The 16,125-nt window shown below is 43.5% G+C and overlaps 4 protein-coding genes across 4 annotated transcripts in view; 1 reads left to right on the top strand and 3 right to left on the bottom strand.

Annotated features, from left to right (window-relative positions):
* The window catches only part of LOC6611183, a 59,980-nt gene extending 58,235 nt beyond the window's left edge, over window positions 1–1,745 (bottom strand). Inside the window, exon 1 of the mRNA XM_032717965.1 lies at window positions 1,223–1,745. Within this exon, the coding sequence (XP_032573856.1) occupies window positions 1,223–1,249 (27 nt within the window). The 5' untranslated portion in view covers window positions 1,250–1,745. The remainder of the gene's footprint in view (window positions 1–1,222) is intronic.
* Window positions 1,746–5,116: 3,371 nt separating this feature from the next.
* LOC6604773 (histidine-rich glycoprotein) lies at window positions 5,117–6,046 on the bottom strand. Its single transcript, XM_002029582.2, has 2 exons — window positions 5,335–6,046; window positions 5,117–5,122 (listed from the first exon to the last, which is right to left on the bottom strand). Exons 1-2 carry the CDS (start codon window positions 5,806–5,808, stop codon window positions 5,117–5,119), a joined length of 480 nt encoding a protein of 159 aa, XP_002029618.2. The 5' UTR covers window positions 5,809–6,046.
* A 1,382-nt stretch (window positions 6,047–7,428) lies between these two features.
* LOC6604766 (probable medium-chain specific acyl-CoA dehydrogenase, mitochondrial) lies at window positions 7,429–9,596 on the top strand. Its single transcript, XM_002029583.2, has 3 exons — window positions 7,429–7,538; window positions 8,176–8,532; window positions 8,593–9,596. The coding sequence occupies exons 1-3, from the start codon at window positions 7,521–7,523 to the stop codon at window positions 9,475–9,477; spliced, it is 1,260 nt and encodes a 419-aa protein (XP_002029619.1). The 5' UTR covers window positions 7,429–7,520; the 3' UTR covers window positions 9,478–9,596.
* A 203-nt stretch (window positions 9,597–9,799) lies between these two features.
* Window positions 9,800–14,550, bottom strand: LOC6604767 (tonsoku-like protein). Its single transcript, XM_032717905.1, has 5 exons — window positions 14,170–14,550; window positions 13,936–14,107; window positions 11,368–13,881; window positions 11,134–11,309; window positions 9,800–11,067 (listed from the first exon to the last, which is right to left on the bottom strand). The coding sequence occupies exons 1-5, from the start codon at window positions 14,438–14,440 to the stop codon at window positions 9,983–9,985; spliced, it is 4,218 nt and encodes a 1,405-aa protein (XP_032573796.1). The 5' UTR covers window positions 14,441–14,550; the 3' UTR covers window positions 9,800–9,982.
* Window positions 14,551–16,125: the final 1,575 nt, after the last annotated feature.

Genomic DNA, 16,125 nt, shown 5'->3' on the forward strand with positions numbered 1-16,125 from the left:
TCATTTCACATGCCCTGGGCATACATACGAATTCAAAAGGAACTTGTTTGCCCCGTCTACTTCCTGAAGTCTGTTTGCTCGGCTGCACAGGCAAATATTATCATAAAAATGGTTAATATTTTGCATTTTTTGGTCATTAAAAGCTATAGTTATTACAGGACATTTATGTGATATACCAATTCTATCATTAGAGAATTACTGGGATTTTGTATTAACAATAGTTTACAACGAAGTACATGATGTTTTGAAATATAAAAATAGGTACTATTTATAATATTTTTGAGATTATTTTAAGTTTAATAATAGTAAACAAAGAAACATTTATAATATTTTTTCTAAATAGTTTTATTCACGTTTTTTGGTTTCCTCTATGAAATGAGGTCATATTGATAAGCAAGTGGGACTTTTTTCTGCCTGTAGGGCGAGGTGATTCCCAGACATATTCCGAAAGTTCAAAGGTTCTTGGGCTCGGCCTCGCTCCTCCCCGCTTCCGTCATTGTATAACGAGGGGCAAATTGAGTGCTCGACCAAAGGAGTTTCGCCTTGAAGTGGGTTTGCTTTGAACTTGTGTGGCCAAGTTGGTACTTGGCAACAAGCTTCAGGCCTAATCGAAGACCAAGTGCCTGTGCTTAGCTGGAGCAACAAACAATCTCTTAATGCAGCCAGATGAAAAAGTGAGTCATGTATTATGGATTTTTCCCCCATCTTGGCCCGAGTGTCGTATGTCATCATTAGGTTTAACCTAAATCTCGATTACCTTACTCTGTTGCCAGCAATACACGCACGCACCACACCCAGTTCCGACTAAAAAAGGACAGTGGTGGTGCCACTCACTGAGAGCAGAACCATCTGGCTCAAATTGCGATTGGTTAGTACAGTAGTTATTTATTGATCATTAAGGCTAAAATCAGAATTGCCTGCAACGCCCTTTAATTAAATGGGCTATTTTGATGCAGTGAAAAATCAATAAACTTGATTGCCAGCTACGAAAAAGGGTTACTACCCTTAAGTTTGGCATAAAAAGCGGAGTTTTCCCTTGCAACTCCGATAAATAGTGCTTTTCAAGGACTTTTCCCCAAATCACTGCACTTTTTCAGCCAGACAACGAAAAATCGATAATCCGCAAAATGGACGCCAACATGGCTGCTCCCCAGAATCTCCACAGTGTCCCCGAAAAGTACACCACACGATGTGAAAAACCATGATGAAAATTTCATTTTACCTGTGCTCCTCCATTTTCGGTGACCATTTTTTCACAATAGCCAATGGGAAAATGCCCGTCTTGAATGGATTTCAGCGATTAATTGGTGTAGAGAAATTGTGTAAGGGGCGCGTATGTCGTCACTGCAGATTAGTCATATTTTTTTTCACGAGGCCTGGAACTTTTCTTCACCGTTAGCAGAGGCGGAAAACTCGCACTACTTGAAGATATTTGCTCGAGACCTTTTCCTCTTCGTTTTCGCTGAATTATTAATGCACTCCTATCGATTTTTCCTTAGACTTTATGTAAGCAATATGTACACGAGTGCATGAGTGTGCGAGAGGGTGTGTTCGTACAGGCGACCGATTCGGTTGTGTGCGTGTCAGTGTCAGTGTATGGGTGTAAATGTCTTTGTGTGTGTATTTGTGTCTGATTGGACTCCTGGCTGCTCTCACACAGTCCCTTCTAGAGTTCACGGTTCTCGAGGAGCAGTTTTCGATTTTGCTGCCGTTTTCTTCGATGTTCAACTCCAGACTGGATGCGACAAGTCCTGCCCGAGTGGTTGAAACTTCAACTGGCAGGACTTCGAAGGACCTGCGCACTCGGCCGTTCCAATTGGAAGGTTCACTCTTCGAATTCCAAGGGTAGTTTGCCCTCTGGAACCGGGACTTCGAATGGAACTCTCACCGGAAGCAACAAAAAGGGGCAGGACCCACAACCAAACGGTCTTCCCTCCGTGCGACACGTGCCCTTTGTTATTGTTGACGTTTTCATAGACGCTAGCACGTGTTTTAAAGGAAATCGAGACCTTTAGGGGTTCATTGTCGAGAAAAATTAATGGTTTTAAAATAATTCATAAACTAAATCTCCTTATATTTGGGTTCATTTTTTGCTTATCCATGTATTTAGATCTAAGTGCAATGTTTTCAGGAAATTTAAAGAAGAATTACAAAGACTTCACCATCCCCATTACATTTAAATGTACTCGAGTTTCTTGTAAGAAAACTCTCACATTTCACAACTTCCTTCTTCATACACCCTTACCCCATACTCGCGTCCACTCCAATAAGAATCCTACCCAGCACATACCCACTAGCATTACAAATATTTACGAACATCCTACGCAGGGTGTAACTATAACTATCCTAACAAAGCACACATTAATCTCCCCGTCATTGCGCAATAAAATCCGAGGCATTTAATTTCACCGACTGTTTCAGTTAGCACATTAGACTAATTACCTAAGTACACAAAAAAATTGGACATAGAACAAGTTGGTCCTACCCCTAGATTATCATCTTCCGACCCGGAACTCTGTTGACCGAGAGCAAAGAAAGGCTCGGCCGAGTGCACACAATCCACAGTTGGTTGACGGCTGATGGATGATGACTGGATGTTCGGAATGGATGGGTGGGTTTACTTCCAGCTGGGGATTAACTTTTGCGCAGACGCACCTCGCGACTGGATGTTGTTTACTTCCCGTTTCGAAATTCTTCTAATTCGAAAATCACACCCCAAAACCCACCCTCTTTTGTCACCACATTCAAAGGTCGAAAATGCCGATCGAAATGGGTATGCATTCCCGGTCACGTTGTGCTAAGTAAGGCAATGGCAGCAGTGTCATTAATTCGGGTTTTTAGATGGGAAACCCACCCCTTCCGAGGAGCAAGAAACTCCTGCTGCCATACAAATCCACCCCTACGAGCGGTTGCATAAAATTGCATTTCAAATTGCATCGTGACCGGGACAAATTGTGCAGTAAATAATGGAATGAGTGTGCGTGAATCACGTTGCAGGTAATTAAATGGGCTAAAATGGTGGCTAACCATCGGCAAGGTGCCAGTCACATTTTGAATTTAATTAAAGAGCTTCCCTCCATCGCTTGGATAAACAATGGCCTCTGTTTGTTTTGCTTTTGACCAGCCGAAGGGGCTTTTCCGTTCGCACTTTAAAAGCCCAAAATCCCTTCGAGTTGGTCAGAGTTGGCTCAAAGCAAATGGCCTTTTCGCATGCTCAATGCCCCTTTGGAAATGTTTATACTCTTGCTAAGTCTGCGCCCATTGTCATTTGTGTATGACTTAATTATTAATTCAAAGGGGTCTTCTGCTAGCATGCAATTGATAGGTTTTTAATTACATTTTCTTTTCTGAGTCTATTTTCGATTGCAATAAGCCCAAAAGAACAAGTTTCTTGTTCAGATTCAATTTATTGTTAATTTCAATGAAATTGGGATGTCTTTCAATTGAAATAGGCTTCTAACAAATTTTTATATTTTGGCCAAAAAGTCGTATTGTAAACACGACTATTTATAAACATCCGAGATAAATATGATTTTCACCTTCCAGCCAAAGACTTTAATAATGGTCATTCATCAAATGTTTATGGTATAATTTTAGTAAACACTCTGTACTCTGTAAACATGCAAATTTTAAACAGAACACGGTTTCTAACTTGAAATATACATCATCAAATTTGATCTACAGAGTATCCATCAGTCGAATCTGTTGCAAAGTTTCTTAAACCTCCCTGTATTTAAGTTAATATATGTGTTAGCATTGATGTCGCCAGAAATATGATATTTTACTGACCCTCCCCCCGAAGCACCTTAAAAATAAAAAAGGAGCAGGAATGTTTTGGGGCAATGCCTTAAGTAAATTACCACCTAGATGAGCTGATTGCCCATAATTCTGACGACCCAAAAAAACGCAACGCAAATTGAGCACTCCAAAGTCGTCAACATATCGCGGGAAATATTTTGGGGGAATGGGAGCAGAAAATGGAAACATTTCCACCGTGTTCGGTTCACTGCACCCGAGGGACGAAATACGGCGAAAATATTTAAACGGCACACGCACAGAATTATAAAAAAAAAGATATTTCCCGCACGATTCGCTGGCCAATTTAGCTGTATTTATAGGGCAACCCAAACACAGATGCTTTGTGGGCTTTGTTTTTCTCTCCGTTTTTTTTTCCCTATTTTTTTGGGGGAGCTTGTCCCCCTGCATTACATAAATTTAAATTAAAGGTTCCGCCGAAACTTACGCCCAAACTCTGCAGCGATGGGAAGCGTTTCTTCAGCGTCTCCATTTGCCCAGATTACCCCCAGGTATTCAACCTTGTCGGTGGCCAATAGATTGAAATATATACGCGTATATATCTAAATATTGTCTAGAGGGCCTCACGCGGCAGCCGCACCGAGCGATTTGAGTCGTTTTCTGAATTATTTTCGAATGCGCCTCGTCGAACCAGTAGAGAACCAGAGACCCCAGTACAGATAGGAATATAATAGAACCACGAGAACAGAGACCACACTCTGTGCCAAAGTAAAGAGTGCCGTAAAGAGAACGTTTAGCTAAAACATTTCGGCCAGTTTGGCTATTTATAAAGGCCAAAGATTTGATGGCCCGGAGACGCGCCAGGAGTTGTTAATGCCCCCGCAAGGACAACGGAAGCGCACTGCCGATGACTCACTTGGCATTGGACACAGTCGGTCCAAGGATTACTATTGCGTCACTGCTGGGATGGCATGGGATGTGTTACACTTTTGCTCCAAGATTATGGTCGCGATTATGGTCCGAAAAGTTGTGATTCATTGTCACTTGCAAGGATGATTCATATGGGTAAAGCTTAAAGATCATGTCATGGCCAAATTGACCGAGAGTTGACAAGAGGGTTATCGTGATTATACGTTATTGTATTCGGTAGTTAAGTAACTGGAGAAAGGATGATACATCCCATTGAAAAACTAGAAGTCCTTTGATATCAAATTGAATTGGAAACTTTAGTTACTTTAACCAGTTGATACGTGACCTTAAAATGTACTTCAGCATGTACTTCCTAGAAGATGAAAAAAGGATATGCCAGGCCTAATTATAACCTAATGGATACATACCCAACATTGGCTGACTTACAGCTTTAAACCTTAAAGTGGATAAACATGGATATCGTAGGAATGTGAAAACTTATTAAAGTCATTTAAACTTTATGGATTGCAACCCACTGCTTAGGCAATTGGGTGTGACCTCTAACTTTGTCCCCTGGAGTTCTGATCACGTGACCATCTATATTAAAAGGGGACCAACCCATTCCCCAGATCCCAATCCAATGATGTAACCCTGGGCAGGACAACTCACCGCACTCTGGTGTCCTGTGGGGCAGTGCTCGTGCTTGTTGGGATGATGGTGGGTCTGTTGCTTGTGGCTGGCGCCACCGTTTGCTCCTTCATGGTGAAAGATCAGCTCGTGCTGATGCTGGAAGTACTCGTAGTGACCGATATGATCCGGATGGTGTTCCGTCGGCGGTGAATGGATCCTCGACGGCGGGCTGTGGTGCTGTCCCTTGGAGGCGTGGCCGGAGGTGGTGCTATGATGTGCTGACTGCTTGTGCGAATGGCCACCTGCTCCTCCATGATGACCACCGCTGCTGGTATGATGAACATGTCCGTGGGCATGATGGTGATTGTGGGTGGGCGGCGAGGGCATGTTATGGCCGCTGTGGGGCAGATGCGACGAGTGCTGCACACCCACCTGATGTCCGTGGTGGTGGGGCACATGACCTTGGGACGCCTCCATCAGCGTGGGCTGGATGTGGGTCACAAACTGGGCCATTTTGCCGCAACCTTCAACTACTGCTCCCTTTTTGTTGTGGTTTCTTTGCGGTTTGGGCTTAGGTAACACTTGTTTAAAATTTCACTCCTCTATGAGGCGTTTTTTTTTTTTGGGGATGGCGGGGTGGCACTTTTATATGTATCCCAAAAGTGGGAGTGGGTAGCACAAGAAAAACACACACTACGGCTGGCTTGCGGACGAGTTGTGGGCGACGGAGGATTTGGGCTCGGACCGTGGACAACCTTCTCGCAGGAGCAATGTCAAATGACTGACTAGGAGCAGCTATCCCAGTTGGGCCTTAGACGCCACAGGACTCGCCACCCGCCATCGCACCACCCGAACCACTTCGGCTCCAGCTCGGCTGTGCGTTCGTCCTCGTCCTGGCGGAAGAGCTTTAACCGGACCCAGTTTTATGCGCCTGGCCTGGCTGATAAGAGATACCACTCGCTCCAACGGCTGATTACGACTTTGGATGGCTGCGGATGCTGATTTAATGATGTCTTCGTGCCGCGCCACGTAGTGCTCTGTTTTTTATATCTGCCTGTCAACTGTGTCACGGACTTCCAATTCGTTGCGCTGGAGATTTTTGGTCGCTGGGAGGCGAGGCTGCAATCTGTTATTTTTAAAGCAGCCAGAGGAACATGTTCCGTCTATTTGTGTCAAGCGGGAAAGTATGCTCCGATTTTTAAGCACCTAACAGGTGAATTTCATATTAAAATTTTTTTATGATTTTAAGAAATGTCTACAAGCATTGAACAGGGAAAAACGGAACTAAATCTTGAAGTGAATGAATTCTGTAATTGTCTACTATAACAAATATTTTTTTGGAATACGAAGAATTTGAACATATTACTAAGAATATTATATATAGTATAGTATATTACTATTTTAAATCAATTACATCTGAACGACTTGCAAGAACAAGCCTAATATACCCGATTGTGTTATTTTATACCTATTGCCCAGAAGCAATGCGTTACGTTGTGAACTGAAAGCTTTTACCTTACGTAGTTTGCTGAGCACTACGTTGAAGCTATGTTTTATTAAGCTTATTTCGTAGGGTATTTCGTGTGGTACATTGATTTCATAAAAAAGGTGGTGTGTCTCTTCATACACATATGCCTATGTACTTGGGAAAACCTCGATGAAATAGCCAGTTGGTATTTTAAAAATATTTTACAATACAATTTATTTAAGTTTTATACCTCTATATTGAAATAGCCATTTTAATTTATTTTAAATATATTAACAACTCAATAGAAGAAAAGTGTTTACCCAACATTGTGTCGTGTTAAAATATATCAATAAATAATCTATTTAAGTACGTACACACATTACTTTAATATTAAACCGAGGTAAAAACAAATTTGTGAACTCTACCAGAAGCTCTGTAAAAGTTCCATCAACAGCGCATACAAATGTCTGCGAAATCTTCCCTTATCTCAACCTCCTGCACATAGGTACATATGCTTGCAGTTCGTTCGTCACCACGATTCTGTAGCTTTTGCGACTGCCAGCGCGACAAAGTCCAATGTCCAAGCGTCGCTGCTATATCGCGATGAACAAATGTACATATGTATGTACACATATAACATCGCTATACCGGCGCATCGGCAACTCGTTTGGATCATTTCGCTGGCAGCCACCGACGAGTTAGCAAGGCGACCTAGTTAAAACTCTGGAAAATACGAAAATAGACCCACATTCATCAAATGGCGTTCCTCAACAAGGTGAGCATATCAGTTAGTTTACAATGCAGAGAAATTGAAAAACACATAGCTGGCAGATATCATACCCAAAGATCCAAAGTTCTATCTAGTGACGACAGCAACTGTTGATCGTCCGCGATTTGGGATCGTACATATACCTACAAACATATATTCAAGTGGGTTCCGTTACGAAAACAATTTCTTGCTGCGTATCTGTTAGCAATCATCTGTACTTTGCCCCCCTGTGAAAGTATTATTAGCGGCGTCTAATGGCGGCTTATTGTGCACTCTATTTAAATCGGAATGCGAACTTTATTGGCAGGCATATTCGTTATCTGTTTTATGAAAAAATAGAATGTGATGGTGGGTTATGAACCGCAAACATCCAAAGTCCCTTATAAATATAAAAAAAAATGTCTATGATCATGTTATTGTTGTATTAATGAAATACATACGTAGTTGACCCATTTTATTTGTTGCTTGGCGTTGAGATTACTTCACGGTCAACTTTGTTGTTGATCTGACTATTTCTACATGTTCATTATGTATTCCGATAAACACTTGTTTACCAGTTGATTTTAAATATAACCAGCAAATCTGTAGGCAACTGTTTGTATGAAAATATTGCTAAATATTAATCCAATATCCGAAAATCCAGCTTGCTGCGCCAGCCCTGCGCCAGTTGGTGTCCCAAAGTCGCGCCTACGCCGCCGTGTCACACGTCTCGCCCAATGGCACCTCCTTCGCACTCACAGAGGATCAGCTGCAGCTGCAGGAACTGGCCCGTAAGTTCACCCGCGAGGAGATCATCCCGGTGGCCGCCCAGTACGACAAGAGCGGCGAGTACCCGTGGCCCATCATCAAGAAGGCCTGGGAACTGGGCCTGATGAACAACCACATTCCCGCTGACATTGGTGGCCTGGATCTCGATGTGTTCACCACCTGCTTGTCGGCCGAGGAGCTGGCCTATGGCTGCACCGGCATCATGACCGCCTTGGAGGCTAGTGGTCTGGGCGTAAGTTAAAAGTCATGTCCATTCACGGCAAGATGATCCAAGCAACACGTTCTTTCATAGCAAACTCCTGTGATCCTGTCCGGTAACAAGGAACAGAAGAAAAAGTACCTAGGCCGTCTGCTGGAGGAGCCACTGGTCGCCGCCTATTGTGTTACGGAGCCCGGAGCAGGATCCGATGTGTCCGGCATCAAGACACGCGCCGAGAAGAAGGGCGATGAGTACGTAATCAACGGCCAGAAGATGTGGATCACCAACGGTGGTGTGGCCAACTGGTACTTTGTGCTGGCCCGCACCAATCCGGATCCCAAGTGCCCGCCCAGCAAGGCCTTCACCGGGTTCATTGTGGAACGCGACAGTCCCGGACTTACGCCCGGCCGCAAGGAGTTGAACATGGGACAGCGCGCCTCCGACACGCGTGGCATCACCTTCGAGGATGTGCGCGTGCCCAAGGAAAATGTGCTGATTGGCGAGGGAGCCGGTTTCAAAATTGCCATGGGCACCTTTGATAAGACGCGTCCTCCAGTGGCCGCCGGAGCTGTGGGCTTGGCCCAGCGTTGCTTGGATGAGGCTCTTAAATACGCGCTGGAACGCAAGACCTTTGGCGTGCCCATCGCCTACCACCAGGCTGTGCAGTTCATGCTGGCTGATATGGCCATCGGTGTGGAGACATCCCGTCTGGCGTGGCGTCTCTCCGCCTGGGAAATCGACCAGGGACGTCGCAACAGCTACTATGCCTCCATTGCCAAGTGCCATGCCGCCGATATGGCCAACAAGATTGCCTCCGATGCCGTCCAGATCTTTGGAGGCAATGGCTTCAATAGCGAGTATCCCGTGGAGAAGCTGATGCGTGATGCCAAGATCTACCAGATCTACGAAGGTACTTCTCAGATCCAGCGCCTCATCATTTCCCGAAACATGTACGAGGCTGCTAAGGGTCAAGCCTAAGTCAGTTTTAACTAGGATTCCTCATCTCCATTCACCTCATCAGTTGTCATGTTCATTGTAGACACATTCACAAATCCGATTAATAAAGTACAATAAGTAAATAATTACAAGAAAATATAGATCATTGAGTGCCATTTATCTGTTGAGGGAAATGTTGTATTGATGGCACTTGGTAATTTCTGAGGAATTACTTATTTCTCAAGTTTATAAAAGGAATGAAGAAATAAGCAAACAGTCAGTAATTCTTAATTCTTAATATTTAAAGTTTCTCTAATCTTCCCCTCACTTACCCCCAAAAGTTAAGAGTCTAGACCATCGCAAATTATTTCGCCAGCTATCATCCCTTGATAAGATAACATAAGACTTAGGTTCAACGAATCGCTGTTCTGCTATCAACTGAACGATAAGACTTACTGTACTTAGATTTGCTATATAATTGTCAAACAATAAAAAATGCTCTGGGACATACAACACAATGAAATGGTTTACAAATGATGAGACTACACTATTCCGCATCGCTTCCATCAGCGAGTAGCTTAAGTTGACCTTTGTACCGCCCTCCAATTTTCCGACTATTCGATGTGTTCAGCATTTTGGCCTTGTCTCCAAACTGCAGGTGCCAAATGGACTGAAGTGTTTCCAAGGCTCCTGGCATGGAGAACACCTGCTCATCAACTGTTAACTCTAAGCGCATGGGCAGCTGCTTTAGTTGTTCGAGTTTTTGCAGACGAATGTCATCCAGAAGATTTGTACAATTAACGGCCAAAAGGCCGCGTAGTTGAGGTAGTTCATCTAATATGTATCCAAGAGAAGTTCCACTTAAATTGCTATTATCACTGATATCCAACCACTGTAGTTGCTTGGCTTTGGCCAAGTGCTGGCTGATATTGTACATATGCGCATCGCTTAGGCCGCAGCCAGCGAGCTCCACTCGGACAAATCGTTCGCAGGTACCACCTTCGAAAAGCGTAACCAGGCGCTCACTCAAAGCAAATCCACTGGCATCGTCGAGGGGCCAGCGCATATAACTGAGATTCAATTGCTCCAGCCGGCAACTATTGAGCTGATCCGTTAGCCGACGCACACTCTGCTGGCTAAGTTGATTAAAGCTGATATCAAATCGCGTCAACTTATTGAATCCCAGGTCAAAATCCTGCAGTTCCGTCAGTTCACATTGAGCAATTCGAAGGCATGTCAGAGCTTGACCAGCGAGACTGGCACAATATTTGCTAAGAATCCTTACGCTCGCATTTCCCAATGGATTCTGATTTAAATTTAGCTCCTCCAAGAGCTCAAGTTTGTCCATGCCTTGACCGCATAGCAAAGCCTCCAATCCATGGGATCCAATCGCATTGCATTGCAATCGCAGTGCCTTGAGTTGAAGCAGTGTGGGCAGTGACTTTGCTAGCTGCTGACATCCCTCGTTGCCAATAAAGTTGCATGATAGATCCAAAATGGTGAGACGAGCTTGATGGAGAAGTGCCTTAAATATGGGTTCGGTTTTTTCAGCGCGCATCCACAAGCCTGAGAGCTCCAGCATATTATTGCTTTGCGAACGCTCCAATAGAAGCTTTACCTTGTTATCCACGGCTAAAATGAAATATCCATTAGTACTCGAGAATCAAAGGAAATAACTCTTAAATAATGTATTCTTACTCTTCTGCATTTGCAGGCACATCTCTTCATATCGCTGTGAAAGCGGTGATATTTTCCAATCCAGAATAGTTGCCATTAGCATGTTTTGCTCAAGGGCTACACTAACCGGGTCGGTTTCCTCATAGGCAAAGCCATCGGCTGTCTTGAGTCGCAGTAGAGGTGTTAAACCAGTCAGCCTATAAATTGTTATTGAAATCAACTGGGATAAATCTAACTAACTAACTAACTACTTACTTGTTATAACGCCTTCCGGCTTCCTCAGCAAGCCAACGAATGTTAATATCTTGCAGTTTCTTCCGTTCGATAGGTACCAGTAACAGCTCGTCCTGGATTTTCACTTTAAATGACACAGTTGTGGCTAGAACAGGAGTAGTTTGCACCTTAATTGGTGATGATTTTGCCGGAGAGATGAGCACTTGAATGGTGCTCGTAGTGGAATCAGGTTCAATGGTGCGCACGCTAAACAACGAAGTGGTGCCATCCTGCGAGGATTCACTGCCCAAAGGACTTTCGCTCCGGAACCGACTGAACCCGCTGTCCAATAGAGTGGCTTGATGTTTTTTTCTACTAAAATTTGCAGAACTGCTATGGTTGCTACTAATGCTGGAGGAGCGAGAGAGTGTTAGTTTACGCATTTGTTTCTGACGCTGCGAGTATTCGTTTTCCGGAGTGGCCTGCAGAAGATCATCTTCCCAGTTTGTCGGCAACGATAAGGCGGAGTCTTGAAAATTCTCTTTAGAGGTTTGCCTACTTAAATCTCCAGAGTTAATGCGCTTGCGTTTCCGCTCCGGTCCAACATCATCAATTAGCCAGTTATCCGCATCCACCTCATCTTCGCTTAGAAAAGCATTCCGTTTATTCTTGTTCAAAGTGCTGGTGCTGGGAGGATCATCGTTAAGACGGTTGGGTCTTTTTAGCTGCGCCATAACACTTCGGTATTCCTTGCTGGCACTTGGTTGGGTTGAGCTTTTGGGGTTCTTAGCTCCATATTCACTTCCTGAACGGTTGTGACTTAAAGACCTTCGATTGCTCTCGTGAAGAGCCTCTTCTTCGTCCTCTTCCTCTGACAGGCTGCCACGCTCTTCCCTGCTTATTCTTTTTGCATTGGCGTTTGTTAAAGGACGGGCATTCTTATCACTGCAGATGCCAACCTTGGAAAGCGTTCGTAGTAATCGCTCTCTTAGTTGGGCATATTGCGCTTGTTCGCCATCCACCAGCTGCGCTCCCTGGCGCCACTTGTCCAGTCCAGCAATGCAGGTCTCATTGTAGTCTGTTCGTACAGTGGCATCTGCTCCACGGTCCAGCAGGAGTTCAGCCACATCCAAAAACCCATTGGAGCAGGCGTCGAAAAGTGGAGTAATACCGTCGCAACTGGTTCCGCCCTTGTCGTTAATGGCAGACGCGGCTCCCTTGTCCAATAGCAACTCCACAATCTCTCGGTAACCATGGTTACATGCCTCGTGCAATGGAAGCCATCCAGCGTGATCTCGCACATTGACCGTGTGTCCTTGTTCGATTAGACGCCTCACCAGTTCCAGATTACCCGATATACACGCCTGATGCAGCTGTGTCTCGCCCTTGTTGTTCTTCTTAATGACAAGGGTTCTGTTACCGCGTGTGGTTCTCTGTGGGCGTGGTTTCTCTGTTTCATCCAGATCACTGGCATCCGAGTCCGTCAGGGTGGTCAGATCGAAATCGTCGTCCCAGTCGGGAGTATTTTGCTGCACGGCAGTCCCTCCGCCGTACGTATCTTCTTCATCGTCGCCCACGCTGTCTTCCTGATCCAAATCAATGCCCTTGGCTGTTGCATCCGCCTCCAGATTTTCAACAAGAACTTGCATGTTATGCTTCAGCATTAGCCGCCTCAGTCTGACCATAGCAATCTTTACCAGCTTGTCAGAGGAGCTCCCAGCCTTATCGGCGTGCCGCAGAGCCTTCTGGTAAACATCGTGAACAGTCCAAAAAGGATGTGACTGCTGCTCGCATATCTCAGCAATTGTGCAGAGTGTGGTGAACGCCTCTGAAGGAGAATCTTGGTTTAGCTCAAACTCTTTCCACAGGTACTCCAAGGCCTTGTCAAACTGTCCATTGTCTCGGTATGTCTGATAGAGACTCACATAGATGGGTACCAGGCTTTTGCCTTTGTCCTGATTGAGCTCAGCGTTTTCCAACATTTTTTGGTAATAAGTCAGAGCTTTCTCATAGTTCATCAGATGACAGCAACCGTCGCCCAGTTTCTCGTACAGGCTCTTCAATTTGGCATAGTCTAGAGAACTGGTAAGTACCAATTCATCTAGCGTCTGGCAGACTTTGACTACGATTCTTAGCTGTTTCTCAATATTCACACGATCATTCTCATCCGGCGTGTTTTTCTTGTAAGCCTTGGTGAGTATTTGCTTGGCGCTGGCAAAGTCTCCCGCCTTGACAAGAATCTCTGCCTTGGTGATGAGCGTCTCGCAGATCTTCTTAACCTTGTTTGGCAACCGCTTTGCCACCTCCAAAGCCATATTGCAAAATCGAAGCGCCGCCGTTGCATCGTTCTTTTTGCAAGTGTAGAGCAAGCTCATCGAAATATAGCACAAATGGGTCAGGTCCCACAACTCATGCGTTTTGCTGATCTTAATGGCTTTGTCAATGTACTCAATGGACTCTTGGAAAGCTTCCATGTGCTCCTTCACCACGCCGATGTTCAGGTAGCAGCGAGCCTGCATATCCAACTGCTCCAGCTTCGAAATCTGACCTGAAAGTCTGTCAAATTGTGTTATGCAAGCCTATATCTTCGTCATAATGATGACAACCTACTCTTTGATCAGCAGCAGGCTGCGAAGGAAGTTCTTCTCGGCCAGCTTCAGTTGCTCCATTGATCCGGAAGCGGAACTGTCCGCCAGGCTCTGGCCATGCAGAAGATGTACACGTCCCAAAGTGGCATAGGCTCGCTGCTCCTCCACCTGGTTCTTCAATCGTTTGGCAATCTCTGAAAATGCAGATTTGGCGGATTTACAAGGGGATCCTTTCTTTCAGATACCAACAACTCACTCAGATAATCGTTGATATGATCCTTTGCTGCATCGTAGTCGCACAGCAGCGTGTACATCTCGCCCACCATCCTCTTGGCTTTGGCCGTCTCCAGTTCCTTGCCCATGGAGGCGTATATCTGGGCCTCCTGGACATATTCCCTAACCGCATCGGTGTACTTGCCATGCTGGTTGTAGAAGTCGCCCAGCTGGTTGCAGCTGACTGCCACCTGATCTCGATTGCCATCGCTGCGCGCCTTTTCCTTGCGCTTAAGGTAGCGCTTCTCTTCCATTAAATAGCACAAACAAAAAGGGACAAGGAGAAGAATAAACAATACAATAAATTTTACATTCCAAACATTTTATTTTGCGATCGGCGGGAACTAGCGATGAGCAATCACAATTCGATACTACCGATGCTTGTAGAGATCGATACAGCCATCGATTATTTCACTGATTCGATGACCTGAAAACAGAATATGGTCACATTGTCGTTTTTGATCAATTTTAATAAATTTAAATGTTTAACCGTTATATGAAGTGCAAATGAATTACATGCTTAATAATTAATAATTTTAAATATAATACTTTTTTTCAAAAATTATATATTATCCATTTACTACCCAACATTAATTAAAAAAACCAAATTGTAAGTAAAAGTTGAATTTACGAAAGCTTTCTACTGCAAATAGGGATATGTACGTATCTTGGAAATCTTGACGCGAAAGCTTTTTAAGCGCGTAGTTGAGGGGGCAATTAAAAAACCTATATACACAGAAACGCTGGGACAAACACGAAATGTGCTTATGGTGCTATTATTGTTACCGCAACTGTACATATATACACAGATGATCGACTTCGGTATACATAGGCCGGTCGTTTGTTTTGTCTTCAGCTCAGTTTTTTGGGACAGAACTTAAGAACCAGAAAACTCGATCGCAAATTGGGGCATTCTATGTATATACACTTATGTGTGTGCCGATCCCTGCTTTTAGTTTATGTTGGACAATAAACACATTTGCGAGCAGTATTCATCGAGCTTTTTGTTTGTGAAGTCCACATTGAGTACGGTCAACTTTTCTTGAAATATAAGTGAAAAAATAAGAGAAACCCTTTTACAGCTAAATTTAAAAAAAAAATTGATATGCTAAATAATTGCTTCGCGCCAAAATAGTCGCTTCAAAAATAAGTATCCCAGCAACAAAAAAGGTAGAACAAAATTCAACATCTGAATATTTAAAGCTCCGGAGTAAAACTTTTCCTGATATTTTTAAAGATCTTGTATATACGGAATTGTTGATCCTTTAACAATTTCGGATAAGGAAACATTTTTTTTGCGTACACTCGAGCTATAATTTCTCTATCGAAAGTCAAGTTCATTGAGAAAAAAAATGTTTTATGAAATTACGCACAGAATAGAATATTCATAGCTAAACCTTCATCATTACTCCGATTAAGATTTGTATATAATGTTAAATAGCGAAAAAACCCTGATAAGCAAAAAACCACTCGTAAAGTTTGGTGATTGGCAAAAAAAAATTTTTTAGTTTTACAGCCATTTAGTTTTCGTTAAATTGACAATTTCATATTAATACAACATATTTCCGTGCAAAAATATTTCTTATTTTCAACTCGTGAGTAAAAATGTTAGGGTTCACCACGGTTATCCAACTTTACCAGCGAAATTTATAATTAATGCAAACAATTTATTACTTCCATTTACTCATAGATGCAATTGATATTAATTTGAAACCATATAAATATAATTGAATGATTCACCGAGTTGGGATTTGATTGGTAGATAAGAAAATTTAAAGGTTTCTGCGCTTGTAATTAACACTGTGAATGCTTAAGAATACAAAATGCGAATACTTTTAGGCGTTTTCAAAAAGACTCCTTAAAAAAACGCGACTAATTTAAAATATATATAACCAGACTTTTATGATTAAAAGGTAATATGCAAGTTGCTGAAGTGAAG

This window comes from Drosophila sechellia, chromosome 3L, assembly GCF_004382195.2.
Source record: "Drosophila sechellia strain sech25 chromosome 3L, ASM438219v1, whole genome shotgun sequence".
NCBI classification, from domain to species: Eukaryota; Metazoa; Arthropoda; class Insecta; order Diptera; family Drosophilidae; genus Drosophila; species Drosophila sechellia.